Source organism: Vitis vinifera, chromosome 6 (genome assembly GCF_030704535.1).
Source record: "Vitis vinifera cultivar Pinot Noir 40024 chromosome 6, ASM3070453v1".
Taxonomy (NCBI): Eukaryota; Viridiplantae; Streptophyta; class Magnoliopsida; order Vitales; family Vitaceae; genus Vitis; species Vitis vinifera.
Window position 1 is genome coordinate 3,948,241 of NC_081810.1, and position 13,107 is coordinate 3,961,347.

Sequence of the window (13,107 nt, forward strand, 5' to 3'; positions counted from 1 at the left end):
GTGTACAAGGTAAATTTACAAACTGTACAAGGCTACCTTCCTTTAAGGAATTTAGTTGATTTTCAAAAAACTCGCTCACATATTTCCCTTTGGTAAGGATGAGAGACATTTCACAAATACATTGCTTGATGACACATTGATTCAATGCATTTTCTTGACATTTTATATGTTAATTCGATTACCTACTCCACTAATGATGAATATGGACATAAATTAGGTTCAATCTTTCCTCTTTTCCCTGAGTCGTGACAATAGAAATATGGTTAACCCACCCATATTCATACATTGCATGTTAGGCCTATGAAATTTGTGCAGGTGTACAAGGTATTTACACTAAATGTATAAAGTAAATGTATTAACTATATAAGGATGTACAAGACTACTTTCCTTTAAATATTTCAATTGATTTTCAAAAATTCACTCAACTCTGATTTCTAAATTTCATCATCCAAAATTTGTAACTTCATATTTTGTTTTTTGTAATCCATATAATTTAATTTTTTCGAAAACTCTCCATCTCTCCTCAATGTTTTCCTATTAAACTGCACATATACTCTTTTTCCAACATATTTTTTCAGATTTTTCTTATATCTTTAGAATTAAGTTTATATTTGTGAATTTTTAATATTATTGAAAAAAGAAAAAAAACCATAGTCTTAGACTTAGAGTGTAGAATGCATTACTCAAATTTTGATATATATTGTGATTTTAAAATTAACTTATGTTCTATATGTATTTTTATTAATTCATCATGAATACTAATACAACATTACACAGTGCAATTGCACCCTTATTGTGAATTTGATCACATGTTAAAAGAAAAAACCAAAAAATAAAAATAAAAATGGAAGAAACAAATAAAATTACATGGCAACTACTTAGTTGCATGCCCACATTATCAAAGACATTCAAAAAAATTCTTTCCCATAATGCTGGAAATTAGAATGCCCAAGTTTCATGATGAAAATCAAAGTCCTACAACTCTACTTGTAGTTCTTCTTCACTTGTATATCACACATATTCACTTTGTTCCAACACTAAAAGTAGAATCCCTAACTTGCCTAGAAATGAGAGCCCAAAAATAGTTCACATTCCCATCCAAACAAGCCAATTTTATTGAGAAAAAGCCAATGAAAAGTGCAAAAACAAAACCAAATACAAAATTAATCAAGATTGTGTATAAGCACTTGAGCGAGAAGTACATGGAAAATTGAATTCCCAACAACCAAAAAACTTTCACTGGTGAAGGTTTTGATGCTGACAAAGAGAAAAATGGCAACGGTGAGGAACACAAGGATGTCGACTACTACAATGATGATAACGGGACTTCAAGCTCTTTTGGGGATAAGCGCGTGGCTACAGCAATGTTGACGACAACGACGACCATCAGGATCCAAAGTAAATGATGGCGGCTAGAGTTTCGAATCGTTCGGGGCTTCAACGTCCTCAATTCTTCAAAAAATAAAAACTAATAGAAGAAATATTTTAATTGCTAAACTTGTAATCCATTTTGCAAATTGTATTTCCAACATGATTTATTTTTTATTTTTTTTTCTAGGTTAGCTAAGGGCATTACTGAGTTTATGGAATGTCAATATCCTTCATCTCAATTTGCAATACTTTGTTGGGTTTTGGGCCCAATTATACGGGTTAGGAGGACTTAGGGCTAATTTCCAAACCCACCTCGGTATAAATCACAATTCTCCTATATATATATATATATATAAAAAGGAAAAAGCAGAAACGGAGGAAAGTACTGTCCTGAGTTATAGCTTTCGAATAAAGCGGAGAAAATAGTGGGGATTGATAAAACGGTGCGTTTTGGCTTTCAAAGCAAGTGGTCTCACATTCAAACTGAATGTGTTAAGCGGTTCTGAGAACCTACTCTGCATCAAAAACCTTCGACAATGCAGTGAGAAGAGTTAATCTCCGTACAATCAAAAGAAAATACTTGTCAACATTCACAATGGACGGGGGAGGAAGAGAAAGGAGCTCCTTCCCATCCAAACCTTCAAAGTTTTCGGTGTATCAGAACCCAGCCCTATCTGCAGTCCTAACCGCCAACAGTCTTCGGCCGTCGAAGTCCACATTCCTGTCTATCTTCCTTGTCTCCACTGCTTCGGCCTTTGCTTTTCTCGGCTTTATCTCCAGGTACTCACTCTCTGTACGCAGTGCATTGGAGATGTTAATTCTTCAATACGTTTTGTTTCTGCAGCTTGATTTGAGTCTAGGGTTTGTATTGTTTCAGCAATCTTGTTTTTTTAGAAACTAGGGTTTGTATAATTTTAGCATGATATGTGAAGATTTTTGTTCTAGTGCTTTAGAGGTTAGGGTTTTGTCAGGGGTTTAAGGTCAACTTTTCTGGTGGAAAGAATCAAGGGAAAATTATGTATCTGTGATGGGATATGAGGCTAGTTGTTATTGAGGTTTTGTGATCATTTACGGTATTGGGGAATCTATATAACAATAGATGAAAAAAGCTGGCAACGACAGCCCAAATTTAGAAACCGAGACCATTTTCTATCGTGTTGAAGTGGTACAGAATTGGCTCTTATAAAAACGTAATTTAGATTCTACAAGAACAATTGTAATTGGGGGTTTTCCAATAGTTTTTCCCTTTTAACCCCCCCCTCCCAAACATGAGAAAATGTCTCAAGGACAGTTGGATGTGTAAACCCAACTACTTAATAGCAAACAGGTCGAAAAAGAAATGTCCTCCCTGAGAATGGTACAGGCATCTGATTTTGTGCTTTATTTATTTATTATTTTTTAAAATTAGACTTCTGCATTTCTTTGGAATGGCATAAAATGGGTTTCCTCTTCTAATTTTTGGGGAATATTTTCTAGATAATGGGATGGGCATGCCAGTTTTATTAAGACAAATATTAAGTAAAATTTTCGATGTAGCTTTTTCCTGGGAAACATTTTTCAGATAAAATGTTAGATAAAATTTCAATAATGTAACTTTGTTATCATACATTGACAATGCTCAGTAGTGTTATCTCTCTGTATGAACACATTTCCTTTTTCTCATCAAGTTTTTAATTGGAACAAACTATCCATGATTGTCACTATTTGGAACCTAAATGATTACCTCTCAACTAAGTGGAATACGGCTGTTCAGTTTGCTGTAATTTTGGAAAGCACAAGGTGCAGAATTTTGTGCCATATCCTTCCTCATTGTTTTCAGCAACTGAATGGAGGGTTAATTAAAATTGGGAAATATATTTTTTTAAGGTATTGGTTACATTTGTGTTTTGTGGTTGATTAGTTTTGAGTTTCATGTGGCTAACACAATCATTTATTGTGGATTCTTGAAGGGAAAATGGGTTTGTCAACAAATTGAGAGTCAAAAATATTTCCCAAGAGGCAGCTTGTAAGTTATATAGTTCGAAGATTGTCCCTTTGATTGGTTTAAACCCCGTCCTCTGATTGCTATAGTTTTTCTTCTTAATTATTATTTTCCAAAATTTGTGTTTGTGCTTCAGATTTTTTTGCCAAGGTAATAGAGACAGTGGTAGGCTTAGTTTTTGTTGGAACTATTTCTGCCCTTTTCAAAGCCATCTACTTGCGAAGAGCAAGAAATATTGCTGGTGTATCGGTTATATCTCCCTCTAAGGGAACTAAGGATCAAACATGCCTTACGAATCGTCAACTAGGGCTTTTGGGAATCAGGCCAAAGGTTGAACAGGTCATGTCTGAAACTTCAAAGAAGCCCCCTAAATCCAAATCTCATTTGCCGTCTGTTTCATCAGATGCCCTTGTTCCACTTCATCCTCCAGTTGCTAGTTCAAATCGTGCATCTCGAATTGGCACTGATAAGTCAAGCAGCAGTAGTGGGAATAAGTTACGCTCTCTCAGTACTCCATCTAAATCACCAGTTTCTCCATCTTCTCTATATCTTGTCCCTGGACCCACATCACAGCTACCTCCTGTTCAGACTTCACCAGGTATGGATCCATTAGCCTTGACCCCTTGGTCAAATAAGGGAGGCTCCTTCACTAAAGAGATAACAACAGAAGAAAAGCTTGAGCGGTTCTTGGCAGATGTAAATGAGAAAATCACCGAATCAGCAGGAAAACTGGCAACTCCACCACCTACCATTAATGGGTTCGGCATCACCAGTCCTAGTACCATTGCCAGTTCAGGCAATGCTTCTGGAGCTACAAGGAGTACACCATTAAGGTCTGTGAGGATGTCCCCTGGTTCCCAGAAGTTCAGCACTCCCCCTAAAAAGGGAGAGGGTGAGCTTCCACCACCTATGTCCATGGAAGAAGCAATTGAGGCTTTTGATCATTTAGGCATCTATCCTCAAATTGAGCAGTGGCGTGACCGTCTTAGGCAATGGTTTTCTTTGGTTTTGCTCAATCCTCTAGTTAGCAAAATTGAAACCAGCCATAATCAGGTCAGTCATCATCATTACCATCCGCATTTTCATTTCTCTCATCCTCATGTTGTTGGTCCCCCATGTTTGGTAAAATGTATATTGTGTGTAACAACTATTTTGTTTTGAATGCATTTAGTAAATAATTATTTTGAGTGTCAATACAATCAGTAATCACTTAAAATTCCAAATACGGGGAATTTAAGGATTTTTTGGTAAATAGCATTTGAGAGCTAGTAAAATTTAATGTGGAGTTCTCTAGGAGAAATTATAACTAATTTTAGAAAGGACAGAAGCAAATGCTGCTTCTAGGGAATGATTATAAGTGAGTTGGAGACTTCATAACAAATTTGGAAACTGCTAAAAGCATTCAGGATTTTCATGTTTAGTTCCAAAATACTCAATTTTCTGCACCATGTTGTTTCATGTATATCCAAAAGTTGGCAATGTTCTAAACTTTAAAGATTTAGAAAAAAATTGTATTGATTTTGATGCATTGTAAAATTGTTGCACCATCTGGTAATTTTGGTAATCTCTGAAGGAATAAAGAAATAATCTAAGAGATCATGGTAAGCATTAGTTTAATACAAAAATATAATCATAAGCTCCTTAAAAATTGAGAATGTGAACAATGGTCATGTCAACAGTCTACCAGCATGGTGTATATGCATTGCAAGATCACACAGATCTCCCGACAAAGATTGGAAAAGCTGAAAGATCTAATGGGATGATAATGAGATCTTTTTTTTTTTTTTTCTGTACAATATCCCTCTTATGCCTAATTATGGTCAAATTATCATGTTTGCAGGTAATGCAAGCGGCTGCTAAACTTGGTATTTCTATTACAATCAGTCAAGTGGGAAGTGATTTGCCTACTACTGGAACTCCTGCTACTGTGTCTCCAATCGATAGGACTAAGGAATGGCAACCAACATTTACTCTTGATGAAGATGGGCTTCTTCATCAATTACGTGCAACTCTTGTGCAGGCTCTTGATGTTTCCTTGCGTAAGCTGCTCCACCACTACTATTGTATACATATTTTTTGATAGGACTATTGTATGCATATTAAACTTACTGGATTGATTTTGTGATGGATCTTTGTGGTGGATTTCATGTGTTTATTGTCATCATTTGCAGCAAAGTTGTCCAACATACAACAATCACCTCAGCAGAATCCAATGATTCCTATCATGCAAGAGTGTGTGGATGCCATCACCGAGCACCAAAGGCTTCATGCATTGATGAAAGGAGAGTGGGTTAAAGGTTTGCTGCCACAAAGCAGTGTTCGGGAAGATTATACTGTACAACGGATCCGGGGTAATTAGAATCTAATCTTGCATTATATGCTTATCATTTATCGCCTACTTTAGATTTCCTCTTCTCATTTGAAAATAATTATTTTAGTGAAATAGACATTAAGGCAACCATTAGGTGGCGCCTTGTTGGCATCTAGAAAAATATAAACTCAAATATTTAATGACTTAAAATGATTTAATATGGATTTTGCTGAATTTGTAGATGCAAAACTTAGTTCTTAATACTTATTTTAAAAATCAAGGCTGTTTGGTAAAATCAACCTAAAAGCTTTTAAAACTATTAAATTTAATATATTTACACTTATTAATGTTAAGTAATAAGGTTATGGGAGAGAAATAAGGGATGAAAGGTTTGGGCCAGTTTTAGTATTGTTGCTACTTCTAGAAAAATCACTTTTAGCTATGTTAAAAGAAAAATTAGTTGTGACAAGAAATAGTTGGGTGCTGGGTAAATTACCGTTTCAAAGGTCCTATGAGTTTTAAAACTAAGATATAAGTGTCTAGTAAACTAGATTATTAACTTATTGTTTACATATACAATGATCAAAATAGGGATGTTAAAAATTTAAATACTTCTTTAGTTTGATATAAAAGTCAACATTTAATTTAATAAATTATTATATTATTAAAATGTAATTATTGTTTTATTTTTAAAAAGTTCTCATTTCTCTATTTTGACTGAATTCAAGTGAAAGCATTCATAATTGTATTTTATTTTTTTTATTTTTTTGCCTTTTATAATAAGTAGCATAAAATCAAAATACTAGTAGAAAAGGTTTTAGAATAGAAGAGAATGAGAGAAAAAATGTAAAGAAATTGTAGAAGGAAATTAATGGAAGATACAATAGTCAATTTAAAATAATAGTTTGACAATTATCTACATCTCAGGGTTAAAGATTAACCTGGACAAAAGTATGGTCATTCCGGTAGGGGAGGTGGAAGGGGTGCATGAGATGGCTGCTGAAATAGGGTGTAGGGTGGGACAGCTGCCTGCTGCTTATTTGGGGGCCTCTTGGGGCGTCTAATAGGGCCTCTTCCGCGTGGGATGGGGTGGAGGAGAAAGTGAGGAGGAGGCTTGCCCTTTGGAAACGCCAATATTTGTCCAAAGGAGGGAGAATCACTCTTATAAAGAGTACGCTGACCAGCATTCCCTTGTATCAAATGTCGTTGTTCCGTATGCCAAAATCAGTGGCAAGAAGACTTGAAAAGCTTCAAAGAGATTTTTTGTGGGGAGGAGCCAATGGGGGGAACAAAGCACACTTAGTCAAATGGGAGGTGGTGTGCGTGGATAAAGAAAAGGGAGGGTTGGGGTTAAGGAAGCTTGTTTGTTTGAACAAAGCTCTTCTAGGCAAATGGATTTGGAGGTTTGTGCGTGCTAAGGAGGAGCTTTGGAAAAAAGTGCTTGAGGCAAAGTATGGGCAAGAGGACTTTGGGTGGAGGACAAGGAAGGCAAATGGGGTGTTTGAAGTTGGAGTTTGGAAGGAGATCTTGAAGGAGTCCACTTGGTGTTGGGAAAATATGGTGTTCAAGGTGGGAAAAGGCAATAAAATAAGGTTTTGGACAGATCCTTGGTGCGGGAATAATGTGCTGTCCCAAGGCTTCCCGGACCTCTTTTCCATGGCTGCCCAAACGAATGTCACTATGGAGGAATCTTGGGATCAGAATTTGGGTCAAGGAGGGTGGAATTTAAGGCTTTTAAGGGACTTTAATGATTGGGAGTTGGGTATGGTGGGCAATTTGTTAGTTGAGTTGAGGGAGTATAGAGTAACTTTGGAGGAAGACTCGGTGTTTTGGAAGGAAGGAGAGGACGGGCTGTTTAAAGTCAAGAAAGCGTACAGTGTGTTGGCAAATACTGAAGGAGCTGAATTCCCTTATAGCAATGTTTGGGTGGACAGAGTTCCAACCAAAATTGTTTTTTTTGCTTGGGAAGCTGCTTGGGGGAAGGTCCTCACTTTGGATAGGCTGTAGAGAAGAGGGTGGCAATTCCCTAACCGTTGTTTCTTGTGTGGGCGTGAAGAGGAAACGATCAATCATATTTTAATTCATTGTACAGTGGTAAAAGGGTTGTGGGATATCATTCTTGTGTTGTGTTGTGTTCAGTGGGTCTTTCCAGAATCTGTAAAGGAGGTTCTATGTAGCTAGAAGGGCTCTTTTGTGGGGAAAAAAAAGAAAAAATTGTGGAAGTCCATTCTGCTATACATTTTTTGGACAATATGGAAGGAGAGGAATAGACTAGCTTTTAAGGGGGGGTGTTAGCATTTCAGAAGTTAAAAACTTCGTTTGTGTACAATATTTGAGGTTGGGCTAAAGTGTACATTGATATGGAGTCGAATTCCCCAATAGGATTCTTAGAGTGGTTAGCCTCCAATTAGGGGTTGGGTTGTTTTGTTTGTTGGTTGAGAGGTCATAGTCGCCTCGTATACTCCCTATATGCTTTGCAGCTTTTTAGCCTTCTTTAATATATGTGCTTGCTTATCAAAAAAAAATTATCTACATTCACTTCCTTTTGCTTCTTTCCAAGCTTGAGGCTCCTTTCACTAGACTTAGGACTTCTTCAACCAAAATTACCCAATCTTCTTACACTTGGATTCAAGGTTCCAATGGACCTTTACAAGCTTCAAGTGATCCCTTACACATAATCAAATCTTCCTCACATAAGGTACAATACAATTATAAAAAAAAAAAAAAAAAAAAAGAAAGAAAAAAAAAAAGGGAAAAAGAAAAAATGCTAGAAGTGCAGTAAATGAGGTTTGTAAGTTTGGGGGTAGGTGTGCTCAAGAGATTGAATGGAAGCTCTTAAATTAATAATGTGAATGATTTTCAAGAGTTGGTAACATCATAAATGAGTTTAAACAACTTTAAATAGGAGTTCTAAGCTAAAACTAGTCTTCGGGCACAAGTTATAGCTCAGTTGGTCAATCGGGCAGTCAACCATGCACTATCTGTTATGGAGTTGCAAAGTGACTGTTGGAGGTGAGTGGTCAACTGGTTATGGTAATGGTCAATTGGTTGGTTCCTCAATTGGTTGAGATTCACCTCAATTGGTACCAAGATTGGAAGCCACTTCCCAGCCAACCTTCACACCCTTGCTCAATTAGGTAGCCCCTTGATTTTTCCAGTGTTGACATTTTTGAAAATTTAAGCTCTAAATAGTCAAGGGGCTGGCTAGATAAAACTGCAAAACAATTTTTGAAATCCAATTAAATGACACTTCCGATTAGTTGTCTTGAATCGAGCTTTGACCATCTCATCTGAAAACCAATTAGTGTTCAGTGAGGGTAGGCCAAACTTTTTATGATAGTCAACATCACATCCCTTGGGCCTGTTCTAAGAGTCATCATTTGGGTGACTGATCCCCGGGCTTAAGAGCGGCATCGTTGCACCCTAACAATCCCTCCCTTAACAGGACACTCCCTTGACTTGAACTCATGACCCTTGGCCCTAATAATAATTCTTGGATCAAGCTTCAACCATCTCATCTAAAAACCAATTGGTGTTCAATGAGGGTAGGTCAAATCTTTTATAGCATTCAACATCACACCCCTCAGGCCTGTTGTAAGAGCCATCATTTGAGTGACTCACCCCCGGGCTTAAGAGTAGCATTGTTGCACCCCAACATTGTGGTTTTCATCTAGTCTCATTTCATCCAATTTTAAAGAATCTTAGAACAAATTTAAGGGATAATTGGTTGATATGTTTTAAGAAAACTGAAGTGCAAGGTGATTTATAAAATATATATGTTACCCATCAGGGTGCTCAGTTGGTTAGGACAAATGTTAGGATGTGTGGTAGAGGTGCACGGTCCAAGGTTCAAAGCCCTGGATTATGCAGTGCTGGTTGTAGTGGGTGTGGTCATTACCCCAAGGTTTGGTTCCCCATGGAGAGTTTGAGGGGCTTAGTCATGGAAGGTTCCTTAGTTATAAAAAAATAATAAAAAAATAAAAAATAAATATATATGTAATCCTAATTTAGCACACCTCGACGACCGCACATGTATTAAGACCTAAGAAAAAAAATCGACTTGAAGCTCTTCCTTGGTGCATGGTCTTGTGTCCTTGGCTTGATTTGATTTTTTAAAAGATTGATTGCCAATTATATAACCTGCTTAAACAAAACTCAAGCACATAATTAAATGTTTATCTTTTGTTTTGTGATCATTAAAATTCATGATGGGAAACCTTTGGCTAACACATTTTACCTGCTTCTCCAAACTGCTGCCAAAGCAGGTCAAATTCTCTGATAGTCACTTTTTAATTTTTCACCAACATATTTGTTGTAAACCAAAGTGATTTTGAGGCCCTACAATCAATTGCAAACGGCACCTTAATATTGTGGTAGAGAGTTGAGAGGATCCAAGAGTTTGAACAGATGAAGGCACAAACTATTTTGGATTGGAAAAAACCTAGTTTTTTTTTCAAAATTATCACTTTAATTTAATTTTAACTTCAAGTAGTATTATTAAATATTGTACGGAACATATGCTTATTGACTTTAATTAGGTTATTAAATCATTAAATCATATTAAGTGATTAGATTGTTTTGCCAAATGTTCCCTTAGTGTATGCAATTTAACCTTGGTTTGCCCACTTGTGGAATTTCACAGAGCTTGCTGATGGAACCTGCTTGAAGAATTATGAGTATCTCGGAAATGGAGAGGTTTATGACAAAAGGAACAAGAAGTGGACTCTTGAGCTTCCTACTGATTCTCACTTGCTCTTATATCTATTCTGTGCTTTCCTAGAACACCCTAAGTGGACACTGCACATGGATCCTACATCTTTTATTGGAGCACAGTCTACCAAAAATCCCTTATTCTTGGGAGTTTTGCCTCCAAAGGAAAGGTTTCCCGAGAAGTACATAGCTGTCACATCTGGTGTTCCTTCTACTCTACACCCAGGAGCTAGTATACTGGTTGTCGGAAGGCAAAGCCCTCCAATCTTTGCCTTGTACTGGGATAAGAAGCTGCAGTTCTCTCTTCAGGTAGGTGGTGGTTGATGATAAATAATATATTATGTGATTGCACTGGGTGTTTCTAATGCTGGTTATTAGATTACCATTAATATTTTTATCTGGAACCAAGGCAAAAATAATACATATCCATTGCTTCTTGAAATGTTTGAGCATGATTGAAATAAATGAAACTACAAGGCCGTAGTCCTGACATGTAAAAGCTACACCAATTAAAATGATGGCTAATGGTATATAATAATTATGCGTTTGCATTGGGATTGAAATAAATGAAATCTATTAGGGAGCATAGAACTCAATATATGTGTTGTAATTTCTTAGCTAGCATGTGCTCAGCTCAACAAGGCCATAATCCTGACACGTAACTACACCAATTAAATTGAGGGAACTTTTGTTAATGTGATATATATAAGCACATTAAAAAATTGTGCAAAATTATGATGATATTTCAGTGGTTCGTTAGCAAGATCTTGGAGGATAAAATGTGTTGGACTATTAATTTTCATAAAAGCTTAAGCTTATAGGATTTGGATGTAGATCAATACACTTTAGCACCTTCCCTCATATGCGGGTCTCATATATCTGCACGTGGAGAGACACACAAGCCCATTGGCAAACAACAACAATCAACCTCTTTTGGCTTACATGTGAGCTTAATAAATTGAAGAAATAAATAAATATTATGCGGTGAGGCTCGGACACATGAACTCCTGTTAAGAGAGGTTTTGATACCATATTGAATTACCAATTTTCTAAAAAGTTCAAACTTTTTTGAAAAATTAGTTGTCTAATATGGCATTAGAGCCTTATTTGGTGGAAGGTCAAGTGTTCAAACCTTACCACTCTATGTTTATTTACTCAATTTATTAAAGCTCACGTGTAAGCCCAAGAATGAAGGTTACATGTGAGATAGGGTGTTAGACTGTGTGATATAGACAATATCATACAAGTTTTAAGTTTTTAGGAAAATTGATAGTTTTAACATGATGAATGTCATAGGCAATATGAGAATGCTTGCCATTTAGGTTGGAATAAAAAAAATGTCAATTTATTTGTGACTAAAGAATTGTGACAACTTCAATTAATAAGGAGCTGCACTTTGAGTGGGTATGAAGTTCCAAAAACGAGAGGAGGATAAGGCACAACTAGTGCGGTTTCTAATCAACCTATATAATGGATATTTCATTACTGATCATCCATTATATTAAAGTGATATAAATGTCAATCTTCGTCTTCTCTGCTATGATGCTTCTTTTCCTGGGCTCATGCTCATTTGGGCACTTAGAATTCAATTAAACAAAGCCTTAATTCCAACTACTCAGGTTAACCACAAAATCAAGTTTTGCTATTCAGCTCTATTTAGACACTTTTTGGCCATATGTTCAAGTATTATTGTCTTTGCTCTATATGTTTGCAAAATATCTATGTGCTTTATATGATTGCAGACACACAAGGTGAGTTTTAGTAGTAACATTTGGATCTTTGTTTTTCAGGGAAGAACTGCACTATGGGATTCCATCTTAATTCTGTGCCACAGGATTAAGTACGGCTATGGGGGAATCATCCGGGGCATGCATCTTGGTTCTTCTGCTCTGTGCATCCTCCCAGTTCTTGATTCAGAAAGTGAAGATTGAGAACTCACACGTCATCCCACTTTTGTGGTTTTGCTTGTACTAGCCGTTTTGGTGCAGAAATCAGCGAGGGTGGACTTGGACCAGACCAATGTGTTCATCAAATCATGCGGCATACCCTGATGCAGAAGATTCTTGTCAGGTATAGGAAGGCTGCTTTCAGATTTTGTACCTGAAAAAATAGATCATTGTTAGAGATACTCCTTTTACTGCTGATAGATGATTGACACTGGACTTGGGGGAGTCTGGTTTTTAAACTTTGGAGAAAAAGTACAGTTCCCCTCCTTGTACTTTTGAGGCAAGTAACTAGATTGAAACAATTGACTTGTTCAATTCGCATTATTGCTAACATGTGAAACCAAGGTGCCTTTTGGTGGATTATTCCAAGTTATAAGATGAACAAAGGCCCATTGCTGATTTGCTATGCTGACGCATCCAATGACATTGCATATAAGTGAGGGGTATTTGTTTTGTGGGTGTACGTGGGTAGGGATGGTATTCCCTGTTGTTGAATCATGTTGGTATTGTGTTAAAATTTAAGCACTTGATTCAATATGCAAATTCAAACACAAATAATAATGGAGTTAAAAACATGAATCCAAAACATCGTCTAATTTTTTAATATCTATCTTTCATCAAACACTTTTTGGATAACAAGTGCAACGATGAAAAATGTTAGAATGATTTTATATTGTCATGGAAGTTATTTTATCTCATTCATTTTAATTAAATGTTTTTTAATATTATTAATCTTTCAATATGACATATTTATAATTTAATTCATCTATTTATTTAAAATTAAATTT

At 36.3% G+C, this 13,107-nt stretch overlaps 1 protein-coding gene across 1 annotated transcript; it reads left to right on the forward strand.

Moving 5' to 3' along the window:
* Positions 1-1,732: 1,732 nt before the first annotated feature.
* Positions 1,733-12,725, forward strand: LOC100256992 (uncharacterized). Its single transcript, XM_010652838.3, has 7 exons — positions 1,733-2,151; positions 3,321-3,376; positions 3,489-4,405; positions 5,193-5,391; positions 5,524-5,703; positions 10,306-10,682; positions 12,164-12,725. Exons 1-7 carry the CDS (start codon positions 1,967-1,969, stop codon positions 12,302-12,304), a joined length of 2,055 nt encoding a protein of 684 aa, XP_010651140.1. The 5' UTR covers positions 1,733-1,966; the 3' UTR covers positions 12,305-12,725.
* Positions 12,726-13,107: the final 382 nt, after the last annotated feature.

What these genes read in the sequence shown, in the direction of transcription:
- LOC100256992 (XM_010652838.3), top strand. Translation starts at nt 1,967, where the DNA reads ATGGACGGGGGAGGAAGAGAAAGGAGCTCCTTCCCATCCAAACCTTCA. An exon ending in TACTGTACAACGGATCCGGG is followed by an intron (nt 5,704 to 10,305) that starts GTAATTAGAATC and finishes GGAATTTCACAG; the next exon opens with AGCTTGCTGATGGAACCTGC. An exon ending in AGCTGCAGTTCTCTCTTCAG is followed by an intron (nt 10,683 to 12,163) that starts GTAGGTGGTGGT and finishes TTTGTTTTTCAG; the next exon opens with GGAAGAACTGCACTATGGGA.